Source organism: Vanessa tameamea, chromosome 7 (genome assembly GCF_037043105.1).
Source record: "Vanessa tameamea isolate UH-Manoa-2023 chromosome 7, ilVanTame1 primary haplotype, whole genome shotgun sequence".
Lineage (NCBI taxonomy): Eukaryota > Metazoa > Arthropoda > Insecta > Lepidoptera > Nymphalidae > Vanessa > Vanessa tameamea.
Genome location: NC_087315.1, coordinates 3,144,244 through 3,158,961, shown reverse-complemented (window position 1 = coordinate 3,158,961; position 14,718 = coordinate 3,144,244). Strand labels below are relative to the sequence as shown.

Genomic DNA, 14,718 nt, shown 5'->3' with positions numbered 1-14,718 from the left:
TTAATATGTTTCGGCTTAAAGGGTGAATGAATGCACTGGTTATTTACCAAATACCAATTTAAAAAAAATAAAAAATATATATATATATAATTTAGAATCATAACAGCTTTCTTCGCAATAAATATCTTAAAATAAAGGAGTATATTTTTAATAATACATAATCACGTTCTTACCTAGTACGTAACGGGATACCAAAGAAGAAAAGCATTATAAATATGTTTACGTCATACTTAATCGTAACGCATCACATCCGACGCGTGTCAGTTAAATGTTCCTCTCAGGTGAGATAAACTTAAGTCCGGAAAATTAATTGGTCACGTTTACCTCATCAAAATAAAGCCTAGACATATTCATTTAAAATTGAAAACAATTTTTGAATACACTTCTTTTTAACCGCTGGATTATACATACATACATATATATATATATTTATATTATAGCTGTTTCCAAGGGATTTCATTTAATATTAAAATTTTATCATATACGTAATATTTTATTAAATAAAATAGTAAAATGAAAATTATTTAATAAACTGTATAAAGTAGTGTTAATTTGGCTTTTCTATTCACAGTACAAGGTAATACATTTTTTCTTCCACCATAAACGAGAATACTGGTAGGTATTGCTGCGATAAATACGAGTTTAATGTGGGCTAGAGTACTTGAAGTAATTGAATATCGGTCTAATAAAATCGAACCATGTACGTACGTGATCGCTATTAACGAAATTATAAGCAACAAGTTGTTAATCAGTCCGTTAAATCTAGCAAACATTTAATAATCTTTTTTTGTCGCTCATACGGTCATTATCTTCTCAAAATAATTCTCTGCCATTTTGTTTAACTAATTTAAATAATAACTCTTCTATTAAATTAACATAATGTCTATAACATTTGCTGAAAAACGAGCTGAGATTCGTTATAACCGTCACAATAAAATCATCATTTCGGACACTGGTCCAGAATGATGCTAGCTTTACATTTATTACAATCTTGTAAAATGACGAAAGGAGCAAGAAATCTCTCAAGAAGCTCTTGCAAGATCTTACAACCTCTTGCAGGTTGCCAAGATTTTACCGCCAACTCGATCTTGTACATCTTACACTGATTAAGATTACTTTGAGAGCTTCTACCTCTTCAATTTCTTCATCTTTTCTTCTTTAAAGATCAATTGAAATGCAATCGAATCGATGATAAAATTTTTAAAGAACACAGCTAACCAACTATCACTAACCAACACAGGATTCACGTAAAGTGACATCAAGTAACGTGTTCTCTTAAGCTGAGGCGACCTGACAGAAGTTCAGTAGCGAGGCCAACAGCTTTACGTATTTTCCGAGGCATGGGAGTTTTAATACTACCAACTTTCAAACTCCGCGCTGCTAATGAAAATTATACAGACAAAAGCCGATATTTTGTTATTAGCTTCAACTTGGTTTAGACCCAGCACCTAGAATACTAGAATAACGGGGCAATTAAAAGCCAATTAAACAGGTTTATTAATTATAATTAAGTGAAATAAGATATATAAAACAAAATTTCACTTGGATTTAGGGCTTTGTGCAAGCCCGTTTGCATAGATACCACCCACTTATAAGATATTTTACCGCCAAACAGTAGGTTATGAAGCAAAGTGTGACTTCATACTAACATTGGATAATTGAAGCAGTGTATCACTTTTGATAAAAAAACCAAAGCGAACCAGACTGAGCGAAATCGTTCAGAATAAATTATCTCTGTTCATATATATATCAAGTTCTGTGGTTTTACCTTTCACATTAATTGAGAAAGCTTTATTATTTAGACGTATACCGTGTAGCCATATTTTTGATTTATCCTCATTTCATAATTATGAGAGTTTCTTTTTGGAACTTTTGTAGAAATATCAATAATGGTAGACTAGTACTGTTACCGTTGTTTGTTATTGTTATTAATAAAAAGACAAATTTAAATAATTTAATTTACTTTAATTAACCTCGACGGAACACTTAAAATAACTTACATATCTACCCTTTTAACAATCGTTTTAACAAGTATTTACGTGTTTATTCTCCAGTACATCTTCTATAGCTTATTCAATGTCATCTGCTATCGAATAAAATCTTTATTTATCATTTAAATTAGCTTTTGCTTTCTCAACAAACTCTTTAACTTCAGGATCTGCTTCGATAATATTTTTAGCTTCAGGCGAATCGATTTCCGGAGCTTCACCGTGGAACGTTTCTTCAGTATATATTCGATTGCTCTTTCTCATGGTTCCGTGCCACTGCAAAGTAAATGATATCAATGTATTTTAACAAATTGCAAAATTTTTTGTTTAATATCTGGGTGTATTAGATGACCTATCCTTTTTTAACGTGTTATATTTTTGTTAAATTATGTATATCGTCATGGAGTTTAGTTTAAGGTTAAGTAAACCTTAAATAATCGTCTAAATCTGGCAGTGATTAGATTATATTTGCGCGATTAGTCTGTGTTACGTCATGAATTATCAAACAGATGTTTTCTTATCAATAGATTTAAAATATTTATACTTATCGTAATAATTTATTCAAATTTTCACAAGACTTGATAAGCCATTTCAGGTAATTATGATATTATATTTGTTAATAATGTCATAAAATAGTGTTATTCATGTGTGTTACAAATTTACCTTATCCCAAAGAGACATATTGAAGCCAAAATTGCAATGGAAGAACTCGTGATGCTTATCATGGAATTCAGCTTCTGGCTGCCACGGCTGCCACCACTGAGTTTTGAAGTTGATACCGGAGTGGTCAATGATACCATGGTAGTAGTTATACATAGCGATAGTGAAGAAGGACACTGGAAATATAATGAATAGTCTTGAAATTATATATATAAATATAATTAAATTAGTTTATGGCATCGATAGTTGGATGGCCAAATAGACCTTGGTACCGTATGAAATTTTAAACATTTCCTACATAGCCATACCATCGAATATTTGTGAATTATCAAGTTATTGTAATAGTAAATTTATTTGGTGGTAGGGCTTCGTTCGAGCCCGTCAGGGTATGTATCACCTATTCATCAGATATTATACCGCCACATAATACTTAGTATTTTTGTGTTCCAGTGTAACTACAGGCACAAGGGACATAGCGTCTTAATTCCCAAGTTTGATGGCGCATTGGTGTGATGCAAGGATTTTATTATTCATACAGCGCCAAAGACTATGAGCGGAGGTGACCACTTACCATTTTCTCGTCCTATTACATATTACATAAAAAAAAAAAATCGGACAAGATTGTAAAGTGACCAAAAATAGTTGAATTTATTTCTAAACTTATTAATTAGATCAGTTACGGATATTTAACTGTTCCATGTATGAAATAATATACTTACGCCAATGGACAGGTATGGTAAAAAGTGGCAAGCACATAGTGAGTTGGACGTGCATAATCTCAACGGGATGAATAGCTGTTACTGAGAAGGCAGTCGGTTGCTTATACTTGTGATGTAGTTTGTGGAAATTCTTGTACAGCCATGGCGTGTGATACAAACGATGCAGGATATACGTGGTGTAGTCCTGGAATACAAGTTTTTTTTTTTTTTATTTCAAGTTTTTCTTTTTACCATAGTAGCTTTTATATTTTGATATCTATATATTGAATTATTAACATAATATATATTCTAAATAGTTAAATAGGTAAATTAGAATGCGTTATAAGTCTTGTTTCCGAAAATAGCTTCATTTATAAAGTTTATGAATTTAAAATATCAATAATGTATTCATTTTTCAAAAATCTATTTTTTTTTTTTTTAATAATATAACAACAACTCAATTCATGTTTTTTTTTTATTATTAATACATCTATTAATGTGTAAATTGCCATATGATTCGAATATTAATTTCATATTTGCACTTTTTTGAAGTCGTCTCAGTTATTAATAAGATAAATTAATTCGAAGACTTTTAGGTAAAGCCTGATACTGACGACCATCCCCAAAATTGATTATACTAGTATTGTCTCAAATTAAACAGTTTATTGATACACTAAGCGGATGGTATTGATGAACGCGCTTATGTCACTCAAAAGCAGAGACAGCATATCGTTTTTCTACAGGGAAACTACGTTTTTAGAGCCATAACCCAACTATGCGACAGGTGGCACGCTGAGAACTGCACGCGATTTTTACTAGCGTTTTTGATAGTCTATAAAACGCGGCGTCAAAGAACTACATAGAAAAGAACCACGCGCGCGACAGCACGTTGCAGTTCCGCCTGACAAGCCGCACTAATAACTTACGACATTTAATGTAAAAGGTAAAAAAAAATGTTAAACGAACCTTGTAAATGAAAAGTATTGGAAACTGGAGGAAGAACCACAACCAGCCAAACTCATCAAACTGGTAATACACGGTCGATGGGTTTCCGTTGTAAATGTAGCAAGCGAGAAACGCTGAGAATGATCCCGTTATGACAAGAGAAAGTGTGCCAACCATGATCTCGTGTCGCTCAAGTTCTGGAGACAACCATTTGGTTGGCTGAATCTTCCACTCATGTGCCAAATGCCTTCTTCGCACGTAGAAATACCACTGAAACAATATGTATATATATTATATTACAATGTATAGTTATATTTCTACGAGTGCTAGAGATTGCTGCAAACCAGCTTGGAGCTGGTTCGTATGATAGAACAGATGAATTATTTAAATCACATAGATGTACGAGTAGATGAGCCAATTTATACCACTTACTATCTAAGATTTTTTTTAAATTATATTTAAATATTTTTTTATTAAGTGACTTATGATCTTACATGACTAAGATCAGAAAAGACAGATTTTAATTTTCGCATTGTACATTCGGAATCAAAGATTTTATCACCGAATGTACACGAACGACAATCACTAAATGAATGCAATATGTCTTTTGACAGTACAGAATATTCTTCAAAAGTTAATAATCGGCGACATTTTATTTAACCCAAATATGGCAAATCCTTATTAAATATAGCAGATAATTGCTAATACAGTGCAATGCATATTTCAAATGGACAAAGAATAATTTTATTACATTTTCAACAATATGTAAGGTTAATTAGCCAAGATTATATATTATGATGTATTCATTTAATACTATGTAAAATATACACTAATAAGTTTCAAATTCATAAGTTATAACTGGCCATAGTCACATAATTACTTTAATTATGTAACTATGGCAACGGGGGAATAAACTAGAAGGCACTTGACATTATTGTTGAATGTAATTGTTAACAATAAAATATTTAAAAAATAATATAATCGACTTTAATTGGAGAAATAAACTTAGATCCTTTTAAATATTTATGACATCATCATGACTCATAGAGTTCGTATGTTCGCACAGAATGTTTTTATTTTATTATCAAGAACAATGAACTATAATAGTCTTATTAGTATATATTATGTACGTGTGAAAAAGATAATAACATATTTTGTTAGTCTATATCTATATAATATGTATTTTCAAATTGGAGATTTTATATCTTTATACGGTCTTATCTACTATATAACCTTTGCTGGGCGTAAAATATTTAGTTTTATCGAGTTTATTTATGTATTTGTAAGAAAGCTGTATTAGCGATATTAGGCATGAAAAGTAGCATTTGTCCTTCCTTGGTTTTTAAGCTTATTTCATATCGAATTTCTTCAAATTCTGTTTAGTAATTGGGCTGTGCAAGAGTAACACACAGAGTTATAGATTAACTCCCAAATCTTAAAGAATAAATTACTCATTTTTTTGCTCGAGCTGTCTCGCGCTGTATTCAATTACCATCCATTTGAACGATGAAAGTGCAGTTTGGAGTGGCACAGAATATTCTCAATTCATTTTCTAACAATTCTCATGTAATTGCTCTACCTTAACATTGATCTCTGGTCAAAATAGAATAGGACCACATACAAAAAAAATTGAAGGCTAAATCCTGCACTTCACATATCTGATTTTCACGGTCAAACCATTGAACCGAGTTTAATGACATTTGATATGAATCATATCAAACTTAAGTCCCAAATCCTTCCTTTGTGTCCTTCACACAGGCTATAGATTAAAGGCGTCTAACGCCTAACACCTGACTATCAACTCCGATAACGTAAGCGAAGCCGAGGGAGACCACTAGTATTTTATAATACAGTTTTTTTTTTACTTTTGTGGGAAGAATTTAATCAATAATGATAATAATAAGTGATCAATCTCCATCAGATTTAAAATAAATTATTATCTATGATAAAATTAAAACAACTTACGTGTAAAAATCCACCTATTCCGAAATACGCGCCGAACGACACGCAGTGGGCGGCTATGAAAATAAATGCGAAATTTTCCATCTTTAAATTTTCTGATGTGAATAGTTTGTAAATTTCGTCTGTTGTCATGTTACGGACGGTCTGGGTTTGTCCAGTCGCCTGTTTTAACGCTGTGACTAATATAACCACCCATTCTCCTGCAAATTAATACAATATTATTATTGATGAGACTATTCATGTCCAAGGTCTCGAGCTAAGAGCAGACTGTAAGAAAAGTAAAAAATTCATAAACTTTGCCATGAATTACTGGCATGTACTTTTAATGTATTTGGTTTTTTTTATAGACATAGTGGATTTTATCACAAGTGCTTAAATTTGATTATTTTATATGAGGTTTATACCTTTAATAAAGTTATTATTATTATTATATTTGTTTTGTTTTCTTCCATTCTGTCATTTCATTCAACTGAATTTCTTTAATTTTATAGTATTTTTTTAACATACCACAACAATATAGCCTAACTTTTGAACTGGGGTAAGTCGTGTGTAAGTCGTGGTCCTTTCTTTACAAGCACAAATAAAAAATAAATTAATAATTTCAAAAAGACACACCTTCAGGAGTCATAAACTGGCGCCTACCTAGCTAAAAGATTGAGCTTAGCTATTGAGAGAGGTATTGATGATTTTCTTTACTGGTATTTCATGTGTACGATTCTCGGTAGGAACGGTTAGTTTGTAAGTTATTTTGATTTGATGTTTAGCAGCGAAAAGGATACTGGTGTGCTAACGTATAGGAGTATTGGTGAACTCTTCCTATCAGATGACAAATTAGGTAACCTATCTATTATAAAATATTATAGAAATAGAGAAATAATTCAAAAATCAAAAATTTAAATCCAGAATATTCTTTATAAGATTTTAAATTAACATGGTTATTTTTATTACTAGCAGTATTTAAAACGGGATATTTACCATGTTTTTTATTTTTATTTGGTGGAGCTCGATATTTCGACATTATCTACGAATGTCTTGTTCAGAATATTCTTTATTCAAGTACGCCAATGAAAGCAATTGAATCGTCATGATACAGTGTTGAATTAAACGTAATGCTACCGACAAGAAACTCAGTCGTTACTTATTTCCACCATTTTAATTACAGATTATGTCAGTAAATTAGAATTACATTTTTATATTATCATACCTACGAATCAAAAAATACTAAGTCCGCGCTTAAATATAATCCTTTATTGAGGAATATAATTTATCAATGTTTTATTGATAAATAATATTCCTCATAATAATATAATTTTTTTAATATACGAATTAAAAAATAAATGTGTTTGTTAATTAAAACATTGACAAAAACATCTCATGACCTACTAATCTTATTTAAATAATTATTATAATGATAGATAACCTGTTTATTGAGGTAGAATAATGGTTATACGACTTAAAGGATCGCGCAAATTAGCCACCTGATCAGTATGACTGTAAGTAGTTACTACTGCCCCTCAGATTTTGTCGCCGTATGAAATTTAAATCAATTTTTACATAACTAATACGCCTACAACCTTGAGAACTAAGATCTTATGTCCCTTGTGACTCTAGTTATACTGACTCGTGTGACATAGTATATACCCAGACAGGCTTGCACAAAGCCATACCACCAAGTACACAACCAGCAAATAGTAGACACAAACGTCAATAAGGATCATGTAAACTACAAATTAAAGTAGACAAACAGAAAAACAGAAACGGGTCACTATTTGTATGAAATAGAATATTGATATCAATTTGCAAAAAAATATGTTTAATCTAATCTCATTAGTAATTAATAGGTAGTATCATCTTATACGTCACTGTTACTACCCGAGCGACCTGTAGATAACCTTTAAAAACGGTATTACAATGTTTAAAATTAATTACAAAATAAAAATTACTAACTGGTTTTGATACTGCCAGATAAGTTTATTTTATATTTTATACCTTACAGCATTTAAGGTAAAGCTACATTACAAACTGTTTTCAATTTAGAAAAAAAAATTACATCTTATCAGTTTAAAACTAGAAAATATTATCTCAGAGAAAATTATATCACAGTTTGTGATTACTTCATTGGTCTAGACATGACCTTATACAACAAGGTCCTAGATTTTAACCCTATATAAATCAATAATAATCAATAATAAATACTTAGACTGTAGAAATAGTAGCCAGGCTATCTGGGAGTTGACAGTCTTTGTGCCTTGAAAGATACGAAAGGGGAGAAATTTGGAGAAGGATCATGGATTTTTAGTTCTTTAGGCACAGCAGTGTTATGTTGCTACTGCTGTTGTGTTCCTGCTACTGAGATTACATATTTGTATTAGCAATCAAGCTAAGATGTTATATCTCTTGAAACTGAAAATACGCACTCGCACTTCAAACTATAAATGAACAATACGATGTGTTGGAAGTATCACTAATAAATTGGTAGTACCTACCGCAAATTATAGGCATCAGTGTACTTACGGTATTTGAAATGTATTTTTTGTACGGCTTTTCTCGCTGTGAATAGTATGGAGTAACATACAAAAGAAATACTAATATCGTATATAATTTATTTAATGACTAACCAGAGATTGACCACTCTACGTGTAGCCCAGACATAGCACCTTGTAATTTTTTCCTGTTTTGCTAATTTGAAAAATGACTTACGGGGCTGGAGATTTGCAGATGACAACGAAATGAAAGCTGCCGGTCGATCGTAATTTTGAAGAGAAAGGTACAGAATATTTTTGGGTACGTTAAAGGTATTGTATGCGAGATGTGAGAAATGCATTTGACTTAAATGAGATTATATTGCAAATTAAAAAATAGAAACAATATATTTTCTTTCATTAAGTACCTTAGGCCGCAGAATTATCAGCCGTCGCTCGTAAATTATAGTAAATATACTATAACTGAAATTCTGCTTCTGATATAAGGTCATCTGACTTTATAGTGAACACTGAAAATTTATATTAGATATCTGCTAAAATTACAATTCCATATAACAATATCACAAAATTGACTGCTTAGACTAGCTAGAATATTTTACGTAGTCAATTAATTTTTATTTAGAATCAAAGCCGTTACGAAAATAAAGAAAACCGAGAATCAGTAATCAAATATTATAAGCAAGAAATGAAAGATGAATGAAAATAATAATCAGGTAGATACACTTGCATATATCTTATATAATCTTACGAAACACACACGGAAAGACAGCTGGACTAGGAGATGAACAAGCACAACTTTTAAAATCATGGATTTACTACGCAACCTCAATACAACGTTTACTGGAAATGGAGTTAGAGACTAACTCGCAAATTTTTGTCAGATCTGTCAATATTTTAATTAAAGATATCATACATAGATCTGGGTGCGAAATTTTTAATCGGTTATGGTAAGCAAATGATATAATTAATTGAATTAATCATTTGACCTTGCCGTAGTAAAAGATTACATTGATTCGTATCGTCATTTTACTTATTTTTATCATTAAATTACAAATTTTATAATATATTTATAAAACAGTACATTTCCATTTCGAAAAATCCGTTGAAAACTTTTCCTGCTTTGTTTATTGTTAAAGTGATTTCACAATATTTAGTCGATTTCTCTACAAGATAATAGTTGATAATGATGTTATCTATGGTGATTATACTGAACGTGGATGCATAAGAGATGCAATGAAGAAGATAGCCAATATAGAGTGTCCACAATTGTGTGCGCAAGCAAAGCATTAGAGAGTGGAGCAAAGCAATCGAGAGTGCGCTTATTTCTTCACTCTAATAATCCTGTGAAAAGCAATTCAACAAGATCAAAGAGACTCCATTTACAGGAGCAATGACATCATACAAGCCATAGGAATTTATCATAGAAAAACTGAACATAGACTGAACATAGACTGAGATTTGCAGCATCCTTTGCAATTTGCTAGACTAATTATACTGTTAATTTTATAACAATTATCAATGCTAAAAGAGGATAACGACAAAGATGTGTAAATTATATTCGTACAAAAGTCTACTTAAACAAAGTTTATTTTTAATAAATATATCATATATACTACTTCGATTTATTTTTCTATTATAAATATCTCCTTGTTAGATAATTTTCTATAAAATTATTACATGATTCTAACAATACTGATATAATATTCAATCAACGCCAGTACATTTAAGATAATTGGTAACGTCACGATAAGCAAATTCTTATTAAGAATATAATTACGTAAGATATATTCAAATATTTAATTTGATAAGATTATTGTAAAAAATGCTATATTTTCATTAAACTTATTAACAAAATGATTTATGTTATAATAATATTAATAGTGAGTATTACTTTGGAGGATACAAACACTTTCGTATTGCCATTTTAAATAATTAACTAAACTGAACGAATGATAAATTTACAAAGAAGAATCACCAAAGAAACTTGAAATATTGCAGAAACGGATAAAAGATAAACATATTATTTACAACATTTTTTCTATTTATCTTGCAGGTATATCAATTGATACTAATTCCAAGCCTGATTATCCGTATAATTTGTTTCGTATAACGAAACTTGTAAGTTAATGTATTTACTATAAGCTTATTAAGTAACAAATATATGTATATAGGCATTACTGGCAATATTAATGCCAGTAATATGCTCGTCTAATATAACCTTTTGCTATTAGCTTTACTGAAATTATAACAGAAGATCATAATTTACGTGACATGATCACGTAAATTATGATCATCAATGTAGATCTTTTCTGATAGAATAAACTTGAAACCGACTGCAAAAATTAATTTATCAATTTTACTTCTCAATGTTGGTGGTACATTCCCGATGACAGGAATGGTTAAAGTTTCTTACTTTACATCAAGTAGTGCATTTACGAGACGACCTACGCATTTGATATTAAAAAGTTAAAATTACATTACTTGAGAAATTTAAGAATCTGTATCATTTCATAAATGTAATCCTTTTAGAATCTAAATAAATTATATCGTACTTACCTCTGAGTGTAGCGCCGAATGTAAAAACAGCAAGCGTTGCTATAAATGTGCTTATGAATTCTGGTAATCTTTCAAAGAATTTCTCCAAAGGTTCGGAATATTTTTCTATCCATCTTACACCATCTATAAGGGGATCCCAATATTTTGACTTTTGTTCCTCGTCCACCTTTTCGTTTTCTTTGGTTCCATTGCTGAGCGACCTTTGTCGCACTTTGTTAGTCATCTTTATATCGATAAGAGAAATAATTATATTTATTTCTTATCGATACGTTTGTACTTAAAATAATAATGATGATGCTTCAAAGTTATAAAATCGACAAATTTTGATATCACAAACCGAAATCGATATATTTCTTTAAATCTATAGGTAAAAGTTAGTCCTTAAGCAATGCTCGTTCGAAATGAAAATCTACAAGAATGAATCTATACAAATCGATTTACACATTGCGGTTAAAAATAAACACGCAATAAAAATGTGTAATTTATACAACAAAAGACAAATTTAGCATAAACAACCCAATATGACACTAGATGGAAACACGTAAAATTTCAAAAGGTACCTTATTTACTTAGATCAGCCTTCATTTAATAACACTTTTTATACGCCCGTCTTGTTTCGCAAAATGATCATTTACAAATGATCGGAGTCTAGATTTTTTTTCCCTACAAAAAATAATTATGATAACAAAACATTTTTACGTATTGATTAATAAAAAGTAGTGATTATTTCGTTGTCTTATCAAATACATTGTGATGAAGTGAATTATAATGATCATGTAGTTAATTACATTCGATACTTTTGGGTATTTCATATTTGATATTTCTAGTTTCCTTTAAACAGTTATATTTGGAACATCAATTAATTATGACGTTATATTAAAAAAGCCTTTATGTTCTAATCGTCAAATTGATGACAAAAAGATTGCATTGAAGGACGGCGTCTGCTTCATTGACTTTTCGAAATATGTCTTTGGTTGTGCATTCTGGATTTCTCAATTGGTCTGGATGATATTCGGCCGTTTTGTTTATATCAGATCATTTTTCTTTTAGTTCTCCAAGTTTAAATTGTAATCCAGAATCTCAGTGGATATCATTTGTGTCCGCTTCCCCAGTGTCTTCAACGTTTCTTTACGTGAGATATTGCAACTACTAGATGGGATACGCCATCGCTTGTGGCCTATTTGATGATTATTTTGTCGTCTCCTTCTCGTCCCTCATATACTTATGAAGTTTTAAACAGAGACTCAGATCGCAATATCGCTGTATGGATTTAGACGTAGGGACTTTATTGCTTAACTGGATAAGTATATACTGAGGTACATAAAGTTCACTAAGACAGTACATCCCTTGGGCATAAGTCTCTGAATAAACTTTGGTTACACCATAGTTTCAGGATGACTTTACCGATAGTACTTTTTTTTTAACTTTTTTCATAATTTGTAGAATTTTGTTACTATGACAAATATTAAAAAAGTAAATAAAATTATTATTTCAGCTGGACGAAGTCGGGTCGGGTAGGTTGATAATGTCGATACTTAGTAAGAACCCGTATTAGAGATATAGATAACGAATTAAGCGTCTTGGGCGATGTGTTTTTATCTACCTTTCTTCCGTCTTTCACAAATTAAATGACTTAGCAATTTTTCGATTAATATTTATGCTTTCTTACTTTATTGATAATAATATTTTTACTTTCGTTCATTATGAATGTTATGAAATATTTAAACTATCATGTCTTAATCGAATATTTAATATGAAGGTATGCATAACATGCTAATATTATGAAGAGGTAAGCATTGATTTTTAGTTTGTTGGGTTTTTCCGGTTTGACGCAAAAACTACTAATCCGAATGATACAAAACTTCCCAATTATTTTAGTTTATTTTCCAGAACTGACTTGCATATTCGCTCCTTTCGTATAAATGGTATTTCGTATAATTTACTTGAGCAGAACATCCTCCTCGTTATTTATCTCTTCTCATTGAGTGAAAGTTGCTTTTTACATGTATCGCCTTCATCACTTGATAGGACTTTTAAAGCAAACTTTTTCTTTCATCGTAGATTCTAGAAGTCAATCAATGACAATTTCCTCCTCAATACGTAACTTCATAGTCTTGTTGTTTTAATTCGCCTTCAGACAATGGAAGGGCAGAACAGCTTGAAGTGGTATCCTTTTTTATTAAATATTTAGGCGGTCGTGCAAATGGGCCACGTAATGCTAAGTGGACATCACCGCCCATAGACATTGGCCCTCTATGAAATATTAACCAAATACAAAGCATCTCAGTTCTCAAGTTTGTTGAGGTATTACAAACTTAGTAACTGAAATGCTATAACCAATGCGCCTTTCACTCACCCTTAAGATTTGAACACTACATTATAAGTATTGTTTTATTGTGGAAGCTAATACATGTTGACTTCCAGGCAGGATGTATTATATACATATATAATTGTATTTAACTAACCTGACTTTCTGTTTTTAAATGTTGAAAAAAGAGTAACTACTGAATTTGTTGCCAGTTCTTCTGAATAAAGGATGAATGGTTTGTAACTAACCGGGCGGGCTTGCACAAGCCCTACCACCCCATAATCCTTAGTATATCCACGGCTGATATCCAATCTAGTAGCATGATAAGTTTCTCAACCATGTTTCTTAATCGAACTGCTAAAGAATCCTTTCAGTATTTGAGTTCCCCGTTCACGTATATATTCTTGTGTATCTGTACTGGTTACATATGTACCTTTAATAGAAGAATGAATAAGACTTTTAAGAATTCACCAATAACCTAGATCAATGACCGGATTTAGGAGACACAGGGCTCCCGATTCCTACGAATAAATACATTTAATAATTATTAATTCTATGTATTTGTGTTTTACTATATCTATAATTTATCTTGTTAAAGGATTTTTTCTTGTTGTTTTATACAGAACTAGCTGTTACCCGCGGCTTCGCTCGCGTTGAATATGAATATATTTACAAATTAACTTAAAATATTACGTAAATTGAAGACCTCTTTGTATACCACATTGGTGTGTATTTCAGCCCTTAGGGTAGTATATCCAGAAACGCTTAAATGCGAATCAACACATTTTTAATCGGTAGCCAAAAAATAAAATTTTATGCTTCTAACTTTAAAAATGACGGACTTCCAGGCTAACCTGTATACGAAATGTCAACCCCTTAGGCATAAAATATCCAGAAACGCTTAAATACGTATCTACTCATTTTTAATCAGTATCCCAAAAAAAGTTTAATGTTATTGATTTAATAAAATGACGGACTTCCATAAAAACGTTCATCCCTTATTTCACCCCCTCAGAGGTAGAATATCAAGAAACGCTTAAATACGTATCTACTCATTTTTAATCAATAGCCCATAAAAAAGGTTTCGTGCTTCTAACTTAAAAAATGACGGATTTCAA

At 31.0% G+C, this 14,718-nt stretch overlaps 1 protein-coding gene across 1 annotated transcript; it reads right to left on the bottom strand.

Annotated features, from left to right (window-relative positions):
- Positions 1 to 1,944: 1,944 nt before the first annotated feature.
- Positions 1,945 to 11,557, bottom strand: LOC113400734 (uncharacterized). Its single transcript, XM_026640381.2, has 6 exons — positions 11,293 to 11,557; positions 6,257 to 6,453; positions 4,313 to 4,561; positions 3,368 to 3,551; positions 2,652 to 2,824; positions 1,945 to 2,264 (listed from the first exon to the last, which is right to left on the bottom strand). The coding sequence occupies exons 1-6, from the start codon at positions 11,513 to 11,515 to the stop codon at positions 2,103 to 2,105; spliced, it is 1,188 nt and encodes a 395-aa protein (XP_026496166.1). The 5' UTR covers positions 11,516 to 11,557; the 3' UTR covers positions 1,945 to 2,102.
- Positions 11,558 to 14,718: the final 3,161 nt, after the last annotated feature.